Source organism: Lissotriton vulgaris, chromosome 8, assembly GCF_964263255.1.
Source record: "Lissotriton vulgaris chromosome 8, aLisVul1.2, whole genome shotgun sequence".
NCBI lineage: Eukaryota > Metazoa > Chordata > Amphibia > Caudata > Salamandridae > Lissotriton > Lissotriton vulgaris.
Window position 1 is genome coordinate 123,396,750 of NC_141696.1, and position 21,551 is coordinate 123,418,300.

General features: G+C 44.7%; 1 protein-coding gene across 1 annotated transcript in view; it reads right to left on the reverse strand.

Annotated features, from left to right (window-relative positions):
• LOC147693578 (solute carrier organic anion transporter family member 2B1-like) overlaps positions 1–21,551 on the reverse strand; it is a 435,047-nt gene that overhangs the window by 104,020 nt on the left and 309,476 nt on the right. Inside the window, exons 9-10 of the mRNA XM_086933810.1 lie at positions 17,719–17,883; positions 2,391–2,589 (exon numbers count right to left, since the gene is read on the reverse strand). Coding sequence (XP_086789936.1) covers positions 2,391–2,589; positions 17,719–17,883 — 364 coding nt within the window. The remainder of the gene's footprint in view (positions 1–2,390; positions 2,590–17,718; positions 17,884–21,551) is intronic.

Here is a 21,551-nt window from a genome sequence, read left to right on the forward strand (position 1 = left end):
GAAAATTCCACGCGTGCGCAAATCCGAAGGCTCCCACACACGCCACCCGGGGGCCGTCCGACGCATCCAAAGGGTTAACTCTGATATGAATGTGTAAAAGTGTTTCAAACATATACAGTTATGTGGATACGGGGTTCTACAGTCGCCAAGTTTCTGACTTCTACGTTTTTGCCCCATAACGAGCTGGCTGCCTCCCATTTGTGCAGAAGGTGTGAGTTTTTAGTGATGAGACAGGATTACAAGTTGTCTATTATTACTTTGCCTGGCATTCCTGGGAGTGGTAATACCAGATGGATTTCCAGATACAAATCTATCTACAACAAGCATTTGAAAATGCAATCTGTCTCACCTTTGGGACCTTATATGTGTTTCGCTATGCAGCACATTAGCCTGGGTGCTGATACATTTACCGTTCTTTAACATGGAGGCAAAATAAGCACCAAATTGTGAGACGTGCCAGGTATGAGGAACACATGGAGAGAAATATTGCCTATCAGCTGGAAGTGGTATAGTCCAAGCTCTGTTTTTAATATAAAATCAGGGCCTTCGGTGGTCATATCACTGAAATTACAAGATTTGAAAACAATATTATTGTCTACGGATGCTCGTGGAAGACAATTTCTATGGACTGGTATCTAGAGAATGCTAAAGTGATTCTAGTATTTTACGGACCTCTGCTGGTCGTTTTCTATCAAGACAGTTAAATAGAGGCAGTTGGCAGAAAAAAAAAATAGAAAGTCACTCGGCAGAAAGCAATTCTGATATTTTACGGACCTCTGATGGTCGTTTTCTATCAAGACAGTTAAAGAGAGGCAGTTGAACAGAAAAAAAAGTCCCTAAGCGGAAGCAGGCAAATCCTAGGACTTATCTGCAGAGCCCACAAAGTACATACACATATAAGTATATATACTAAAGTATATAAGTATATACTAAAGTATAAACAAGAGGTCTCGAATGCTCGACCTAAAAAGCAGGTGGACTAAAAACCAAGGTAAAAGGCTTGCTATTCAAAAATGAATGCTGCAACACCGATTTCCATATGTAAGTCTCCATTCAATAGGTCCCTACAGCAACGTGTGATCCCGGATACCGATGCCCGTGGTATCACTTATACCAGGTTTGGCAATGCATTTACTACACCAACATACCAGACCACTCCTCGCTATGAGCTCAGTGAAATAGAGCTATCATTGCACAATTTGTATTTAATCTTTTGGTGAAAAAAAGTATATGAAGGTTAAAAAAGATGATGAATTTTGCACACGGTCTATTTCACAATCTGTTTCTACCTTTGCACAAAATCGGTTGCATTTGCAAAATATGTACTTCTTGTATACATGTGGGCCTTACACTACATTTTTGCAGAGGTTGAACATAGGATTAGCAGCATTTACATCCTTCATTGACAAATACAAGTGCGTGCACCCACCCAACTCTTACCTCTTCCAATATGCCAGGTTGCGCTTGGCAGGCAGAATTCACAAGAGGACACTTATGTTGATTGAGGTCGATATAAGCATAATTCAGTTTGCCTGGATGGTATGTTGTGGGCATGGACCTTGAAATGATTACTTCCACGTATGTGGCTGGAGATCTGGAGGCCAGTCCATCAATCCATATAGCCAGAGCATAATTGGGAATGCACCAGTAGTCTTTTCTGCATTGAGGCCTGGAATCCACAGAACTTTCAACTATGTCCCCAACAGCCCCACTCTGGATGCCCGGTATGCGAATACAGAGCTTGGGGATTGGCAAAAGCCTATCGCACTACTCATTTGCATAAGCAGTGCACGGTAGCTGTGCTAATTGTCCATAGAGTATAAGGTCCACAGCGTTGTCTTGTAAAATAGCACAGACAATAGGGATGATTCACAGAAGCATTTATACATATAGGACGTAATCTTGTAGTTGCACTCATATGTTTTTGTGAATCAGCCCTGAAATACAAGGAGGGCACATTTCTGTCTAATTGTACTAATTTCATATGAACATTTCCTTAAGATGTTCCAAGTTTATGCGCATTTTAGATGTTTTTGGACATATTTGCAAATTGTAAATTTGTTTAAGAGTACATTTTATTTAAAAAATAATTTTATTACTTTCATTATAGAACATAAAACAGAAGCTGCAATTGTACAGAAAAAAAGATAGACCAGCCAATACATATAATGAATTGGTTATCAATAATAATTTAGAATGTAGATTTAAATCTACAAGTACGCATATAAATTAATAGCAATTTGAAAATTGTATAAAAGCACATAGGAGTACTCGAGGAGTACTACTTTACAAACTCCAAAATGCCTTTGTGAACAGGTACTAATATAATTGAAAAACATGAGAGCTACAAATCTGTGTAACATTTGGGTAGTCCTACAAACGGGTTTTACCTTCCAACTGGTACATGTCCTGGAGCAAAAAATGCCTGTGTTGGACAGCCCAAGAAAATGATGGGCAGGCCTACGGCGATGCACAGGGCCATCCCAATGACACACATGGCTCCACACTGCTTCAGCGACAACTGGAACTTCTTCATTATCACTCCTCCGGCAATGATTCCCACCATGGCTCCAGGAATGCTGATAGCACCTGAGAAAAGGAACCACAAAACAGGAGTATCATTATGTGTTCAATGTGAGGAGATATAAATACAAACAGGAAGCGATCTGTGCGGCTCCTCCGTTTTAGCGGAGGAGCGTCACTCTAAAGGCCAGAGCGGAAAATTAACATGGTAAGTATGCTTCTCTCATACTAGTGAGAGCAGCGCCAGGATTGGTTAGGGGAGTTCGCTGGGTCCTTCAGGAGAGAGACGACTGGTGAAGGAGGACGTCTCATCGCGCCTCAAGGTAAGAGTTTTACTTTTTTTGTAGCCCTGATTCCCTGCCACACTGCCCTCAATACATGGCAGCCGTCACTGGAAGCGATGTTTCCGGTCATGTTACATAGCTATCTTAACTGCGAGTACTGTTTATTTCCTTAGGGCGGGACTATGTGAATGTTTGAGCCACACAGAATTGAAACATGTTTGAAATAAAACCTCTACTGTTGAGGAATCCATTTTCCTTAGGAATTTGCTATAAAAATAAAAAGAAATATATAACCTAGTCACGCTCAACAAAATGTCAATTGCATTGAGAAAATATGTGGAGCTGCATTCTACAGAATGAAGAAGCTTGCCACAAAGGCTACTCCTGGTTTTCACCCGTCTCTATTGCACACCTCTTAAAAGTACCCTGTCACTGAGGAGTGGTCCAAACAGTCGGACACAAACGATTCACCCCACCTCCCATGGTCGGACCAACCACTTAAAGTGAAGGCACTGCCCAGAAGTTGATCAACATACTGTGCTGATCTACTTCTGCTTAGTGTCTGAGAACAGCACTGGCGTCTCTACAACATCTGGCCTGATATAAGGATGGTGAGAGCATCCCAACCTAACTAGAGCTAGGCCGCTACGTCGTCATCTTCTGCTGAGCAGAGTCTTTTTTCGCCTATGGTAAAGGTGTTGGGTGGGAATTAATCCCTACTACTCCTGGATAAAAGAAAGGGCATAAACATTTAACACCTAAGATGTGTTGTGTGTAACATGTGCTGCTGTGTTTTTGAAGTAGCCTCATCAGGGACCAGAGAAAAAATATAAAATTAGATTGAGGCATGGTTGAGGTCCCTCATTAGCAAATGTGAATACAAAATCCATCAGTGTGTTGAACTGAAATTATTTAAGAGGCATGTTCGGTAAGTTGCAGAGTCCCCAACCACCAGAGGAGGCTGGACTAACTCATTGGAGCCTGTCTGTGACCTTCACAAATGAGGTTTACTGCTCTATATGCACTGAATACCCCAGGAAATGAAGCTCTTCCACTCGAAGTAATACTTATTTGTAGCAATGTTAAGTACAATGTTTTAATGGGTTTGAAAAGGGCAGCCTCCACATTGAATGATGTCAAATGCAAGAATTAACACATTAACTTTGTTCCACTTTCACCTAACTTTATAATACAACATAATCCATGTTAAACATACATGTGAATAATTGAAGCCCTATCAAACTACGATAAGTAAATATTATATGGTAAACATAAGCAAAGACTGCTAAAAATAGCATGTTTATAAATGTAAAGTGTGCAAATTAGTACATTTATATGTTATATATGAGATGCAATGAGGGGGGATATGTAAGCTTAAAATGCAATGGTCACATCAAAAGAACCCACCAATAGGCAATTATCCAAACAAAGAATATAAGGATATCTTTGACATTTGCGATTTCTAAATCGGTTTATCCGGGAGAACATTAGCAATGACTAGAGAGAGAATAAAGGAGAAAGGCTTTGTGTCCCCATGTGAAAAGGTATCAGAATTAGCTTTCTATAATCCTTAAATCAATCTTCATGCACGTCACCAAATACCCGATCTTCCAATTGGTAATACAGACTCTTTTGATCCTGATCTCTGTTTCCTTAAGATTCAATCGGATCACCTGAAATCGAATCCTCAGGCGAGACCTCCTGTCTCATATGCTCTTTTATACTTGCTTAGCTTAAATGAAAACCATGCCAATATTAAGGTTTTCATAAAGAAGGCTAAATAAAATCCTGAAATAGGGGTACAGTACATGCCCCTGCAGGCCAGAGGGTTCCCATTCAGCCTAAAGCCTATGAATATTTCTGATATTTTGGAGTAGCGGGGGCCTTATCATATTCTGCATGGAGAAGTGTGGCTCAGGGGTTAGAGGCGGCAGACCCGGAAGCTGAGATCGGCCCTGGACCAGGGTTCAATTACCCGCCCCGACGGGGGTTGGGCTCAATAATTCCACAGACTCGATAATTTTCGCTCCGGTGCCTACTCGACTCACGGGTTCACACTCTGCGACTCTGGGCAATAGCTTGCTTAATCTCCACAACGGCCCCTCGCGGCGGGATGCCTGGCTTTCACCTTGTGGATATCCTGCCGGGGTATCTCACAGGGGAATACCAGGACGGGTTCCCTAAGCAAGCGCATAGATGCCTGCGATGTGGGCGATTTGCGCTATATAAATACATGTACATTTACATTTACATTGGAGTCCCATCATTTTGCATTACACCACCTCCAAGTGGGTGTTTGCCTGGCTTTACTCCCTAAGCCGAGTAAAACCCACAACATTCCAGAAAGACCAAGGTTAGTTAAAGACTATCAGATCTCAGCCCTCTACACCGAAAACATATGAATCTATCTCAAGGCCTCAAAATGGTTGCATGAATACTTCAGAAGGAATATGCTACTTACCAGTATGCATCTGTTCTTGGCATAGAGGGCTGCAGAGTGGTACATTATGAATAGATCGCCATCTGGTGTTGGGCTCGGATGATTGCACTTTGTTTTTCTCTTGGAGAGTCTTTTGTATCTTGGTGACTCCTCCCTTGGTTGGTAGTGCGCATGGGCATCGGCTCCATCCTTAGATTGTTTTGCCATAGTAGGGTTAGATGGAGTAGTATAGTAGAATACAGATAAGAGTGCCCATGTAAGTGTATCTAAATAAGATAATGTTGGAACAGACACAGGTTTCCGGGGAGGCTGGGAGGGCATGTACCACTCTGCAGCCCTCTATGCCAAGAACAGATGCATACTGGTAAGTAGCATATTCCGTTCGAGGCATATGGGCTGCAGATGGTACATTATGAATAGACTATACAGCAGTTCTCTCCCTAGCGGTGGTCGCCCGTGTCTGTTGCAACTGTCTGAAACAATGTTTTTAATACTGCTTGCCCCACTCTAGCTTGTTGTGTTGTGTGCACATCTACACAATAGTGTTTTGTGAAGGTGTGCGGTGTAACCCAGGTAGCCGCTTTGCATATGTCATCTAGTGGAATGTTTCCCAGAAATGCCATAGATGCTCCTAGTTTACGTGTAGAGTGAGCTCTAGGAGGAACAGTTAATGTTCTCTTTGCCTTTAAGTAGCATATTTGAATGCATTTTACAATCCATCTGGCAATGCCCGCTTTGGAGATGGGATTGCCTTTATGTGTAGGAGAAAACGCAACAAATAGCTGTTTTGTCTTTCTGAAAGTTTGTGTTCTTTCTATATAGTAAAATATGGCCCTTCTAACGTCCAGTGTATGTAGGGCTCTCTCAGCTACTGTTTGTGGTTTTGGAAAGAAAACCGGTAATTCCACTGACTGATTGATGTGGAATGCTGAAATAACCTTCGGTAAGAATTTTGGGTTTGTTCTAAGAACCACTTTATTTTGGTGTAGCTGCATAAATGGTTCTTGAATCGTAAAATCCTGCAGTTCACTTACTCTTCTAAGTGACGTGATAGCTATGAGGAAGGCCACCTTCCATGTGGGGAATTGTATTTCACACCTATGCATAGGTTCAAAGGGTGGCCCCATTAGTCTGGTAAGCACTATGTTGAGATTCCAGACTGGGGAAGGTGGTCTTCTTGGTGGAATGACTCTTTTGAGTCCTTCCATGAAAGCTTTAATTGCTGGTACCTTAAACAGTGACAGATGTTGCCTGTTTTGTAGATATGCCGCTATAGCTGCGAGATGAACTCTGATAGAGGTATATGCTAGGTTACATTGCTGTAAGTGTAATAAATAGCAAATGATTTGTTTAGTGGATGCGTCCAGAGGGTTGATGTTCTTACTGTTACAGTGTATAGCAAACCTCTTCCATTTTGCTGCATAGCATGCTCTGGTGGTAGGACGTCTTGCTTGCTTAATGATTTCCATGCATTCTGGTGGTAAATCTAAATACCCAAACTCTATGACCTCAGGAGCCAGATCGCTAGGTTCAGTTGTTTGGGATCTGGGTGCATTATTTCTCCATGGTTCTGTGTAAGATGCATGGGTAATAACCTTAGCTTTTGATGTGGTACTTGTGAGAGTTGTAGCAGCGTGGTGAACCACGGCTGTCTTGCCCACGTGGGTGCCACTAGTATCATTGTCATTGAGTGTTGCTGTAGTTTCCGAACCAGTAATGGAATTAGTGGTAGAGGAGGGAACGCGTAAGCAAATTTGTTGGACCAATTTATCCACAGTGCATTGCCCTGGGACCTTTGGTGTGGGTACCTGGATGCGAATTCTTTGCATTTTGCGTTCTGATGATTGGCAAACAGATCTATCTCTGGTTGCCCCCATTTTTGGAAGAATGGCTGTAGTATTTGGTCGTGCAGCTCCCATTCGTGTACTTGTTCTGACTGTCTGCTTAGGATGTCTGCTATTTGATTTTGAACTCCTGGTAGGTGTTCCGCTAACAGGTAGATCTTTTGAGGAATGGCCCATCTCCATATGTCCTGTGCTAGTCTGGACAGTTGGAGAGAGTGTGTCCCCCCCTGTTTTTGAATGTAATACATTGCAGTCATGTTGTCTGTTCTGATCAGGACTGCTTTTCCTGCTATTTGCATTTGGAAAGCTTTTAGTGCTAGAAATATTGCTAATAGTTCTAGGTAGTTGATGTGCAGTTTCTTTTGCTGCACACTCCACTTCCCCTGTACTGTGTATTTGTCCATATGCGCTCCCCATCCGGAGAGCGATGCGTCCGCTGTTATTATCACGTGTGGAATTGGCTCTAGGAACGACCGTCCCTTGGAAATGTTTTCTGTGTTCCACCACTTCAGAGAGCGATACGTCCGGTCGTTTACCAACACCAGATCTGAAATCTGACCTTGAGCCTGATTCCACTGTGTCGCTAGACACTCTTGTAGTGGGCGCATTTGCAGTCTGGCATGTGGTATTAGCAGTATGCAGGAGGACATCATGCCTAATAGTTGCATAAACACTCGTGCTGGTAGTAAGTGTTGTGGTTGAAATCTTTGTATTAACCCGACCATTGTCTGTACTCTGATTGGGTTGGGGTATGCTATTGCCTTCTCTGTGTCTACTGTAGCCCCCAGGTATTGCTGAATCTGGTTTGGTTGCAGGTGTGATTTTTTGTAGTTCACCGTGAACCCTAGGTGGTGCAGCAATTGGATTGTCTTCTGTGTGTTGTGAAGACATTCTTCCTTTGACTTGGCCTTTATTAGCCAATCGTCCAAGTATGGGAAGACATGTATTTGTTGTCTTCTTAGGTGTGCTGCCACCACAGCTAGACATTTTGTGAAAACTCTTGGTGCTGTTGTGACACCGAACGGAAGGACTTTGAACTGATAGTGTTGTCCTTCTAACACAAACCTTAGGTATTTTCTGTGGGCTTTGTGAATTGGGATATGAAAGTAAGCGTCTTTTAGATCCAGTGTAGAAAGAAAGTCCCCTTTCTTCAGTAAAGGAAGTACTTGTTGGAGCGTGACCATGTGGAAATGCTCCGAATTTATGTAAGCATTGAGAGGTCTGAGGTCTAATATTGGTCTTAGGGACCCGTCCTTTTTGGGGATCAGGAAGTATAGAGAGTATACTCCTGTTCCTTGTTGATCCTTTGGGACCTTCTCTATTGCATGCTTTTGTAGGAGTGCTAGCACTTCTTCTCTTAACAATGTCAGATGATCTTGACTCATTGGACGCTGTTTGGGGGGATGTTTGGTGGGGTAGCTGTGAGTTCTAGGCAATAACCATGTTGGATAATTTGTCTCACCCACTTGTCTGACGTGATGTTTTCCCAGACAGGTAGGAACTGTGATAGACGTCCCCCGACCGGTGTTATGTGGTCTGGGGGGAGTTCTATGAAGTCACTGTTTTGGTGTTGAGGCGTTGCGGTTGTTATTATTCCTGCGGCCTCTACCTTTATTGTTGTTACCTCTGTAACTGCCTCTTGAATTACCTCTGGGTGATGTTGGTGTGAAAGATGTGGATTGCTGATTCGTTCCTGTGTTCTTTGAGCCCCCTCTATAGGTGGATCTACGAAAGGAACCTCTGTGTGTTGGCTGTTGCAATGCTCCCATTGACTTAGCCGTTTCTGTATCTTTCTTCATTTTTTCTAATGTCTCGTCTGTGCTTGAACCAAACAATGTTTTCTGATCAAATGGTTTGTTCAATAGGGCTGTTTGTACTTCTTGTTTGAATCCTGAGATTCTAAGCCATGCATGCCTTCTTAGCATGACACTGGTGTTAATAGACCTTGCTGCAGTGTCTGCTGCGTCTAATGCACACTTAATGGAAGTATTGGTTATTATTTTACCTTCCTGTATTAATTGATCTGCCTTTTTCTGGTGTTCTTTTGGGAGATGTATGAGAAGTTTTTCTAACTCATCGTAATGTGCCCTGTCGTAACGTGCGAGTAGTGCTTGTGTATTGGCTATACGCCAGCTATTCGCTGCCTGAGATGCTACTCTCTTGCCTGATGCATCTATTAACTTCGACTCTTTATCTGGTGGAGGAGCCTCTCCTGTAGATAATGAGTTTGCTCTTTTGCGAGCGTTTGAGACCACCAGCGAGTCTAGAGGTACATGTCCTCTAATAAATATTGGGTCCTTTGGAGCCGCTTTGTATTTTTTATCAATTCTCGGGTTTAACACCCTGGCTCTCACTGGGTTTTCGAATATTTCCTCTGTGTGACTAAGAAGACCCTTTAACATAGGAAGAGTACCTGATGTTCTCTGTGCATTAGGTAAAGTCTCTAACAAGAAATCCTCTATTTGAGGTTCTGTGTGCATATCTAGTTTGTGATATTTTGCTGCCCTATTAATGAGCTGCACAAACCCTGTGTTATCATCAGGTGGTGAAGGCTTTGAGGGATATAGCTCTGGGTCGTTGTCCTCATCTGACCCTACATCATAATTTTCCCATGGGTCCTCCCCATCTGGGATAGTTTCGTCATCCCCCTGAGTTTCTCCCTCCCCAAGATCACTGTCTACATCTGACTGAGGTGTAGCTGGTCTTGGTGTGGAAGGTGTAGAAATATTTGGCCTATTGTGAGGAATAGGAGAAGAGGGTGTGACTCTAGGACGAGGAGAAGCAGGAGGAGTTATATCCGTCCCCATTGTTCTCTTTTTTGAAGGAAGAGGTTTATCTTCTGACTGTTCACTCTTTCTCTTCTTTGTGACCACTTTCCCAGTTTGTGGATCAATAAACAAGATCTTTTGTTTGGGATCTGTCTGTTGCTCCTGAATCGGTACCGAAGGTCCTGGTTCCGAGAGGTGCTTTTGTTTTCGATCGTCAGATCTTGTTGTTTTCGACACCGAATGCCTGCTCGATTCCGACTTTCTTGGTATCGAGTGTCTCTTGGGCGATAAGTCATATTTATGTTTCGACATGGAATGTTTCGATACCGAGCTCTCTTTTGCATGTAGCCTCGGTGCCGAAGTCGATTTCGCCCTTTTCTCGGATCCGACATGGTGGGAGTCCGAGTGTTTCGGTTTCAGTTTCGGTTTCGTTGCCGGGCCCGAGGGCGGGGCGTCGGAAACTTTTTTCAGCGGTTTGACCGGGCCCAAGGGCGGGGTCGTTACCGCACGGGGTCGGTTTTTCGGTAAGGGGACGTCGTCACTCACGGTTTGTTGATCGATTAGTTCTTCGGTCTCCGACTGGTCCCCTTCCGACCCCGACTGTTCTTCTTCTTCCTCGATTTGCTCGTCTCCGAACAACTCTGGGATCGCTTCCGCCTGCATTCTGGAAACCTCGTGTCTTCTAGCTCGACGATTTCTAATCGTTAGCTTGGAGGAGAATGCTGCACAGGCTTCGCAGTCCCTGGATTCGTGTTCAGGCGATAGGCAGAGGTTGCACACCTCGTGTAGGTCCTTGTGTGGGAACTTAGCACCACACGTTGGACATTTTTTGAATGGAGTCCTTTCCATGGACTCCGGGCTGGACTACGTCGAGAAAGGCCTCCTGTTCTTCGACGTAGATCCAAGTTTTTCTCTTCGATTTTTTATTTGCAACGCGTCGGAATGGAAAGGAACGCGTTCGATAACAATACCGTCGAATTGGAAAGGGAATACGCGCCGATAAATCACTTTCTTCTGAAGTTGATCTGGAGCGTCTCGATCCTCATCCGAACCCGATGGTGGAAAAAAACAATCTAAGGATGGAGCCGATGCCCATGCGCACTACCAACCAAGGGAGGAGTCACCAAGATACAAAAGACTCTCCAAGAGAAAAACAAAGTGCAATCATCCGAGCCCAACACCAGATGGCGATCTATTCATAATGTACCATCTGCAGCCCATATGCCTCGAACAGAGTCAAGTCCATCCAACTAACAGTAACCAATGGCATTGACCTAACCTTTAACCTTCGGAGCAGCATAAAGTTCGTTGACGCCTTGTCAGGGGTAGTAAGAGTTATATAAATGCAATGACATTTACATTTATATCCAATTCATTTACGAATCTGCTAGAAACCTTTAATAGAATCAATCTAATCTTGTCAATTGATTTAATGGGTCCCGGGGGCAAGAAAAAAAAAAAGATCGGACCAGGACTGCATATGATTTCTACTTTATTTATTGAACAAATATTTGCTCACTCAAGATGTAATATTGAACAATTTACTTACCTTCGGTAATGCCTTATCTGGTAGAGACTCTATCGAGCCATAGATTCCTTACCTCGGAATTATCCCAAGGCATCAGACTGTGTCCAGAATTTTTTTGTAGTATCCCTGCTTGCCAGTAGGTGACATCGTTTGACTCTGTGGTGTCGTTGGCTATGCAAGTGACTTGCGTGGTGCCTATTTATAGGCATCACCCCAGTGCCATGATGCCAGTTTCTTTTCAAGACTTTCCACAGCAGGAGTGCAGAACCTTGAAGACCACTGACCACGGGTGTGGAAAACTAGGGCCCTCAAAGCTGAAAAACTCTGTCCCTGGAAATCATTTCGCGGAATGGGGAAGATGGGTGGGTCCATAAGGAATTTGTGGCTAGATAGAGTCTCTACCAAATAAGGCATTACCGAACGTAAGCAACTTGTTCATCTGATAGAGACTTCTAGCCTAGGATTCCTTACCTTAGATAGAGAACCAAGCAATACCTCCCTGGAGATGGTTCTGCAAAATAATTTCCCACTAAACAGTCCTTCAGACTGAACAGGCTTAATGCTCATCCCTGCAGACACAACTGGCTAGGCAGTAATGCTTCGCGAGCGTGTGTAGAGAAGCCCATGTTGCTGCCTGGTAGATGTCCAGGACAGGAACTTCCAGTGCTAAGTCAGTGGTCGTAGCCTTAGCTCTGCTGGAATGAGCAAGCAAGCCCTCAAAGGGTTGCTTCTTGGTCAGTGCATAGCAGATTTTAATGCAGAGCATGATTTATCGGGAGATAGTCCGCTTCTGCACGGCCTTCCCTTCTTTCCTCTGATATACCACATGAAGAGTTGGTTGACCACCCGTAACACTTGTGTGCGGTGATGATACAATGACAATGCTCATTTTCTTCCTGACTGTGAAGTCGTTCCTCTTACTTAGTGGGATTTGGCAGAGCGTAAAAAGTAGCCAGGGTGCAGGACTGGCCTACATGAAAGGGAGTGAAAACTTTCAGCAGTTAGGAAGATCGAATGAGAACAACCATCTTGTCTGGGTAGATGTTCAGGTGCGGAGGCTTGAATGACAAAGCCTGAAGCTCACTGACCCTATGAGCAGATGTTATTGCAACTAGGAAGGCCGTCTTGATGGTAAGGAGACTGAAAGGACAATTGTGCAATGGCTCAAAGGGAGCACATATCAGAAAAGTTAAGTCCAGATTAAGGCCTCACTCAGGCACAATGAACGGCAAAGGATGAAACGTGTTGCACACCTTTCAAGAACCTATTTAAACAGGGGATTTAAAGATGGGTGGCTTATTAGGCAACTGCATAAAGGCTGAGATGGCAGAAAGACAGCCTTTTAGGGTGCCCAGAGCAGAGCCCTTCGGGGCAAGAAAAAGGATAAAGAGAAGGAACTGAACAATGGGAGCAGAAAGAGGGTCAACCTGTTTCTTTGAACACCATGACACAAACCTCCCCAAATGGGAGGCAAATACAGTCTTGGTGAAGGGATGCGTGGCTGCCAAGATAAAAGTGCAGACTTCGGGTGGAAGGTCGAAAGCTATCAACTGTCACAGCTCAATCCCAACAAATAAAGGCTGTGTTAACATGGGTGGAGAACCCTTCCATGCTGTTGCCACAGGAGATCCTCCCGAAGGGGCAGCCTGCTCAGAGGACCGATGGCCATGCTCAACTGCTCAGGATACAAAACTGTCAAAGCCCAGTTCGGAGCCACGAGGATGACCTGGGCCCAGTTGTTTCTGATCTTCTGGAGAATTTTGGGCAGGAGCGGTATGAGCGGAAAGGCATATAGGAGGCCTGAGCTCCACTCAAGAATAAAAGCATCTGAGTGAGATCTACCTTGGAAACTCCAGCGTGCAGAACTGCTGACACTGCACGTTCTCAGTGGTGGCTAACCGATCTAAGCAAGGCTCCCCTCACAGCAGAAAGAGACCTTTTACCACCTCTGGATGGAGAAGCCATTGTTGATCCGCTAGGCATCCTCTGCTGAGTTCATCAGCCCTGGCATTCCGAGAGCCTGCCAGGTGTTAAACCACCAGGGATATGCCTTGATGTTTCAGCCATTTCCAGAGAAGCAGGACTTCTTGACATAGGGTCCACGATCCCACCCTACCCTGTTTGTTGCAGTCGCACACCGTAGTGGCGTTGTCCATGAGCACCTGCACTAGACTTCCCTTGATGGAGGTTAGAAAAGCGTTTCATGCCAGCTTGGTCACCAGGAGCCCAAGTAGGTTGATGTGGAGAACTGATTCCGCTGGAGACCAGAGTTTTCTGATCTCCTCTTCTCCCAGATGGCCACCCCATCCCAGGAGTGATGCATCTGTCACCACGGTCATATCTGGTTGGAGAAGGGAGAGGTTTCTGCTGCTGACCCAGCTGCAGTTAGTCAGCCTCCGGTGCAGATCTTTTGCAGTTCCCTCCAAGATCTGGACCACGTTGAAGAGATTCCCTGATGTTGCTCCCACTGGAATTGCAGGTCCCACTTCAGAACCCAATTATGCCAACAGGCATGAGTTACAAGTAGGATGCAGGAAGCCATGAGGTCCAGCAGCCTCTTAATCAGGCACACGAAAATCCAGGATAGAGGCTGAAATATCGGTATCATAGCCTGAATATCCTGGATTCGCCATATGGGAGGATAGTCCCAAAACTGAAGAGTGTCAAGATAAAGCTCAGTTGAAAGAGATCATCTGAGAGGGAGTCAAGTGTGACTTCGGGCACTGTGATAGTTAATTTCAGCGAGTGCAGGAGGCCTGCCGTAGTCTGTAGGGGGCGAGCCTGCCTTCAACAGCCAGTTGTTGAGTTGGGGGAAGACTGGCACCCCTGATCTTTGCAGATGAGCTGCAACCACCGCCATCACCTTGGTGAAAACTAGCGTGGAGCTGGTAAGGCTAAAAGGAAGCTTGGTGAACTGAAAGTGTTCATGGTCCACCATGAACCACAGGTAATGCCTGTGGGCAGGCAGGATGAGAAGGTGGAAGTATGCGTCATGCAAGTCCAATGCTACCATTCAGTCTCCCGGGTCCAGGGCAGGAAGGACTTGAGCGAGCATGAGCATTTTGAACTTCTCCTTTCGAGGGCAAATTTGAGAGAGTGCAGGTCTAGGAAAGAACAAAGGCCTCTGTCCTTCTTGCGCACCAGAAAGTAGTGGGAATAACAACCATGACCTATTTCTGGTGTTGGCACACTCTCTATGGCTTCCCTGGCCAAGAGAGACATCACTTCCTTGGGGAGTAAGGAGGAATGGTCCTCTGTCAGCCTGTTGTGAGTGGGTGGTGGGTTAGTCATGAAGGGGAGGGAGCAGCCCCCTTGGACAATCTGAAGAAATCAGCGGTCTGATGTTAGCTGATGGCATATCCCACCTCTCACTGGGTGCCCATGATGGTATGAGAGTAAACTAATTGGGTTTGAAGGCTGCAGCTGCTGGGGTGGTGGAGGACTGGGTCAACCTCAGGCTGCCTGACCCACGGTGTCTGTGGGTACCGCGTCCTCAGAGGCTGGGAAGCTTGCGCACCGTACTGGCTTGGCTGTTAAAGATGCAGCTGGAAGCCCCTCCCGTGGCCACAAAAGGAGAGGGAGTTGGTCTGGGAGTGGCAATGGGCCATGGAAAGGCCCAAGGACCTGGCCATAGCTCTACATTACTGGAAGCACTCCAGCACAGTCTGTTTCTGAAGAGACAGGAGCCATCAAAGGGCATGTCCATAAGAAACGCTTGGACATCCCTGGAAAAGCCAGTTGTTCTCAGCCAGGCGGGGTGCCATAAGGCCACCAATAAAGAAACCGATCTACCCAGCAAGTTGGTCATGTCCAGCCCAAATCAAATTGTGAACTTCGCTGCATCTTTCATCTGACATAGCTTGGAAGAGAATGGTCTGGGCCTTCTCCGGGACCATGAGCAGTGCCTGCACAAACAAATCCCAAGCATGGGGATAATTCTAAGGTAAGAAATCTGCAGCTCCATGTCTCTATCAGATATATATGGTTCAGATGTTCTCTAGCCTTTGAATTAATGTGGCGGCAAACACTGCAGCCTGAAAAAAGAGTACATTGTTTGGGTTTCCTCCATTTGTTTACCAATACATGGTCTTCATTTTACATGGAACATCTCCGAATTTACAGAGGTGAAAATGGGAGGAACAATCTTTGTGTTAGTGCCTGGGCCGCAGAAAACAGAGGTTGGAAACACTGGGTAGTGATTGTAAGTGGTGCATAGTGAACCATAGGGACTTTTTATTTTAATGTATGCATTGAAGACTTGAAAAAGGAACACGTAGACCCCTTCTGCGAGGGTGCAGTTCAGAGAACGGGATCATGATACGGCCATTGGTTACAGGGTGTTGAAAGATACAGCAAGAAGATAAAATAAACACTGTTGTCTCTACCTTGTGTAGTTTCAATACTAGGACTGTAAATCTCTGTAAAGTTTGTTACCTTGCAGTTGCTGATGTACAATTTATTGATTCAGAAAAGGGGGTGGTGATGAACAGAGTGTCTGAATTAAGCAGACCACTCTTACCCAGTCCAAAGATCAGGGCTTGATCCATCACTGTTTTTTAGCTCACTGCACCATCCCAGCTCAGAACTTGGCTATATGCAAATTAGTCTGACCCTGGCCCAGTGCATCATGGGAACAGGGCAGACCAAACTACCAAGCCAATTCTTATACTGGGAAGAAAACAAGCTACCGGGGACCGGTTTCTGGCATTTCAGCCGTCTTCGGCCCGGCTTGCTTGAATCCTGATGGTGCAATGAGCTAGGGACTCACATCTGAGTATACCCTTCCACGCTTATGGTGGACAAAAATGATTCAGAAAAGGGGGTGGTGATGAACAGAGTGTCTGAATTAAGCAGACCACTCTTACCCAGTCCAAAGATCAGGGCTTGACCCATCACCGTTTTTTAGCTCACTGCACCATCCCAGCTCAGAACTTGGCTATATGCAAATTAGTCTGACCCTGGCCCAGTGCATCATGGGAACAGGGCAGACCAAACTACCAAGCCATTTCTTATACTGGGAAGAAAACAAGCTACTGGGGACCGGTTTCTGGCATTTCAGCCGTCTTCGGCCCGGCTTGCTTGAATCCTGATGGTGCAATGAGCTAGGGACTCACATCTGAGTATACCCTTCCACGCTTAAGGTGGACAAAAATGATTCAGAAAAGGGGGTGGTGATGAACAGAGTGTCTGAATTAAGCAGACCACTCTTACCCAGTCCAAAGATCAGGGCTTGATCCATCACCGTTTTTTAGCTCACTGCACCATCCCAGCTCAGAACTTGGCTATATGCAAATTAGTCTGACCCTGGCCCAGTGCATCATGGGAACAGGGCAGACCAAACTACCAAGCCAATTCTTATACTGGGAAGAAAACAAGCTACCGGGGACCGGTTTCTGGCATTTCAGCCGTCTTCGGCCCGGCTTGCTTGAATCCTGATGGTGCAATGAGCTAGGGACTCACATCTGAGTATACCCTTCCACGCTTATGGTGGACAAAAATGATTCAGAAAAGGGGGTGGTGATGAACAGAGTGTCTGAATTAAGCAGACCACTCTTACCCAGTCCAAAGATCAGGGCTTGATCCATCACCGTTTTTTAGCTCACTGCACCATCCCAGCTCAGAACTTGGCTATATGCAAATTAGTCTGACCCTGGCCCAGTGCATCATGGGAACAGGGCAGACCAAACTACCAAGCCAATTCTTATACTGGGAAGAAAACAAGCTACCGGGGACCGGTTTCTGGCATTTCAGCCGTCTTCGGCCCAGCTTGCTTGAATCCTGATGGTGCAATGAGCTAGGGACTCACATCTGAGTATACCCTTCCACGCTTATGGTGGACAAAAATTATTCAGAAAAGGGGGTGGTGATGAACAGAGTGTCTGAATTAAGCAGACCACTCTTACCCAGTCCAAAGATCAGGGCTTGATCCATCACCGTTTTTTAGCTCACTGCACCATCCCAGCTCAGAACTTGGCTATATGCAAATTAGTCTGACCCTGGCCCAGTGCATCATGGGAACAGGGCAGACAAAACTACCAAGCCAATTCTTATATTGGGAAGAGAACAAGCTACCGGGGACCAGTTTCTGGCATTTCAGCCGTCTTCGGCCCGGCTTGCTTGAATGTACAATCTATTGCCGCATAATTTAGTGAACCCTGATGTATAATTTGGTCCTCACTGCAGATTCATACCAGTGGGCCTGTTTGTACATCATCTGTGGCTTTGATACTAAACGGATTGTACACTGAAAAATCTGCATGATCATTCTATGGTGGAGGACACTGGAATAGGAGCTTTAGACAAGGTTTTCGTTAACTGTGACTGTACATACCCAATATCAGGTTAGCCATCGACGCTGTGATAGAGTATTGCCTCTCCAGGAATTTGGCCATGAATATGGCTATACCAGCCACCATTGCAGACAGATTCACCTGAGCCAAAATCACCAGCAGAGAGACCGGGTTCTTCAGGTTTTTCAGTAAAACCTTGGGGAAGACTAAAGAAAATAAACAGAACAAAAATGAGCATATTATCTGCAAGAAGCTGCAATTAAAGGTATCATGTTTCTGCTGCCTAAGCAAGGAAACCATCTCCCACATACTTTGCATTTGCCCCTCTTAGTCACAGCTAAGGAAAAATCTTCTTCGCTAGGAGTATGTTCGCTTGGGAGTTCGGACCTGCCACCAGGCTGTTATTGCCAGACTGAACACGAAAAATACCACATTAAATGTTAAAACAGTTACATTCCTGCAGATGGCTGTAGCGAAATTGGGATCCACAAATGCTTCCTATGATGCAGAACTGGGTCCCAAAAACTGCCCACCATATTACACAGCCCCTATTGACCATTTGAAGCATCACAGAGATAACCTATTGCTCCAATGCACTTGGAACTCTCCGCTGCAAGAGTCCCCAAGATGAATGTCCCATTGCTCTCAAACCTCAGCCATCGGCAGCAATCCGGGAGAGGCGCCTTCATATTTGCACCTTTCATGCCGACTTCGGCCATGAAATTGACAGTTTGATGATTGCTCGGAACCAACACCAGTAGTAACTACAGATGAACTCTTTTTTTTACATATTAATTTCTATAATGCACTCAACACTTTCTATTGCACAAGTAACCAACAGGATTTTGTTTCAACGGCTAGAGCGGTCGACCACCAAGCTGGAGAACCGGGTTTGAGTCTCAGCAGAGACCCTCAACATCCTGTGATTCTGAGCAATTCACCTAATCTTCCTGTGCCTAACAAAATTAATGTGTTACTCTGTGATGCAAATGGTGCTCATGTAAAGGGCTCTGATACCTTCAGGATAAGTTAGTACAATATAAAACTAAACAAAAACAAAAATTATGAATATCATTGCTGCGCCACTGCTAGTATACCTCAAACATCAGCTGCAACCTTGGGATAACTCGTGCTGATTCAGCTGCACCCTCCATGTTGGCTCTGGCCAAGAAAATGGCTGCTTAATAACTGCTCAAAGCCAACATTCATAGTAACTTTGGGCTGTTTTCCACAAAACTCAAAAATGAACACTATGAGGGGCACCTAGGTCAACTACAACAGCCGTGCATAAGCCAAGAAGTGTCTCTGAACTTTGCTCTATTTTCTGCACTTTGACACTTTGCTTTCCTTTCTATTATCTACTCAGATGACAAGCATCTGTTTTATATATTGACCTCTATAAAGCACTTGGCACTTTCTATCGCACGAGGCACCAGGAGGAATGCTATGAAATTCATTGCTACACCCTGTTGCCATACTGCAAACCCTGGCAGCTGCCCTGGGCAGGAAATATTTACAGCATTATAGATCCCAGGGCAAAGCAGTGCAATGGGCCACGCCTGCACAACCACCCAGGGGTGTAACACAGGCGCCCGTGGTGCGGGGGGGGGGCAAGATTCAGGGGACCCGCTCAGCACAGCTTTTCGGCTGCAGAGCTCCTGATTGAGCCCAGAGGGGCCCCTCAATGTGCCTTGTAGAGAGGCTCACCGGCACCCTTCATGTCGGCTCTGGCCACGAAAATGATGGTGGCTCATAGCCAGCATCCATCCATCTGTAGCACCCTTGGCTCAATCGCCCTGTGTTTTTTTCTAAAAACTAATGCTATGAGGTCGTTTAGGCCAATCTTAACTCTGTACAGGTCAAAAATCAGCTTTTGCACCTTGCACTTTCTGCAGCCTTTGGCACTCTGCTTTACACTACTCCCTCCCCTATGATGTTAAGGATCTGTTATATAAGGAAGTACGGCTTCTCTTTCTTTGCGGTTAAGTCTCGGTTTACACATTTTCTCTTGTTTTGTGTTCTTATCCACCTGGAGTTCAGGGTTTTCCCCCCCTATTTTCATGTATTTTAATGGTGAGTTAAGTTCTATTCCAAACTGCTGCTTGAATATACGACATGAGGTGCTCATTTGTAAAGGTTTCAGTTAACAGCACTATATATATATATATATATATATATATATATATATATATATATATATATATATATATATATATATATATATATATATATTCATATACTTCCCTATTATAAAAATGTTTCCTCCAAGCTGCATCTAAGGCTGCATTTCATTTTTTAATACCCCCTAAAGAATGCGAACATTTAAAATAGCATTTATGAGTTTGTGAGTTGAACACACTCACTGACCAGAGTAAAACTGCCAATATGATAATAAAATGTGGAATCTGGTAATTGGTTAACACTCCCAAAGTTGAATCTTTCTGGCTATTCACCAATGTTCCCAGTACCATTTCACACCCTGTTTGTGCAACTAACGATAGTGGAAAGCAAATGCTCAAATTAACACAAACTGGATATCAGGAAGTTCTAAACACCTACTGTTGGACTTGGCCCTTTTGGCAGGTTCACGTGTGGAGTCCCTTTTGTAGTGTGCCTGGTATGTTGCTGCCGTGTGCGTGCGCAAATGCTTTAAACATGGCCTCCGGGATAAGCCTGACTGCTCGTGCCAAGCTACCAAGGGGGTGAGCAGGGGTTATCTTTGGCGTGTAACTCCCTTGCCCCGACTAGATTGGTGGTCTCTGCCTGGCTTTGGCGCAAGCCTTAGCCATCCAGGGATCCCATTTCTAACACCTACATATTGTCAAGAGTGCAGTGGATGGACTTTCTGTTAATACAGGGCATTGTTCCATGTGCAGAAAAAAATAAACAAAATAATCAGGCAAATATGCTGCTACACATTAGGACCATGCCCACTCCTGCAGACGGTCTGCAATGTGTACTGTTGCGGATAACTGTTGAACCCTCCAAATGGAAAAGTCTACAAAATTAAAGGCAGAAATCTACAAATGTAAAAGTAAGCATTTTCTTGTGAATCAGGCCCGGTGTCACATTGGGTGTGTAAATCAACTCTCGCCTGCTTTCTTTCTTCCTGACTCGTGAGACTTTGCCCTCAGGCAGCAATAGATTTTTATTTCAGGTGTATCTGACAGTCAGGGGATTTCCACAGAAGCAGATGGCAATACAACACCTGTCCAACTTTTAGCTTCCTTTGCCTTTGCATACCTTCTTTTCGCTTGTTTGTTTAACACGATTTGATTGTTTAGTCTGAGACATAATGCACTCTTCTTCTCAGAAGTAATTCAGAAAGTAAAAGCATGACATAACAATGCTGCCTTGCGTGAAGGTAAAGGTTGTGATAACTTCTTTGTGACCGCTATGGAATTTGATGTGTCTGTCTAGCTACTAAAGCCTTTCTTTTAACCATACATTCAGCATGGCTTTGCCCTTTGCTAATAGGAATATAACGATAATGTATTTATTTATTTATTTTTGAGTTTTATATCGCGCTAGCTATACCCTAATGTATCGGAGCGCAATGTATAGTCAATGCCCTTTTCCTAACCCTTCTGAGCAATATGTATGGAGTGACAAACATAAAAAAAACTTAGCAGCTGTGGCTTTCATTGCAGGCCTTTGTATCAGGCATAATTAAAATGGTTTATGGAAATGATAGAGAAACTTTAGAATGAATTAAGTCAAAATAGAACAGAATTAAATCACGGAGTGAGGTGACTTCCAGCAGAGTGTGCACATTTTTGGTGCCCACCCCTGGTCGCTGAGGGCAAATGGGAACTTCCACAGCACTGTCCTTGGAAAGTTTACATTCATGGAGGATTATATGTCTTTATTCGCG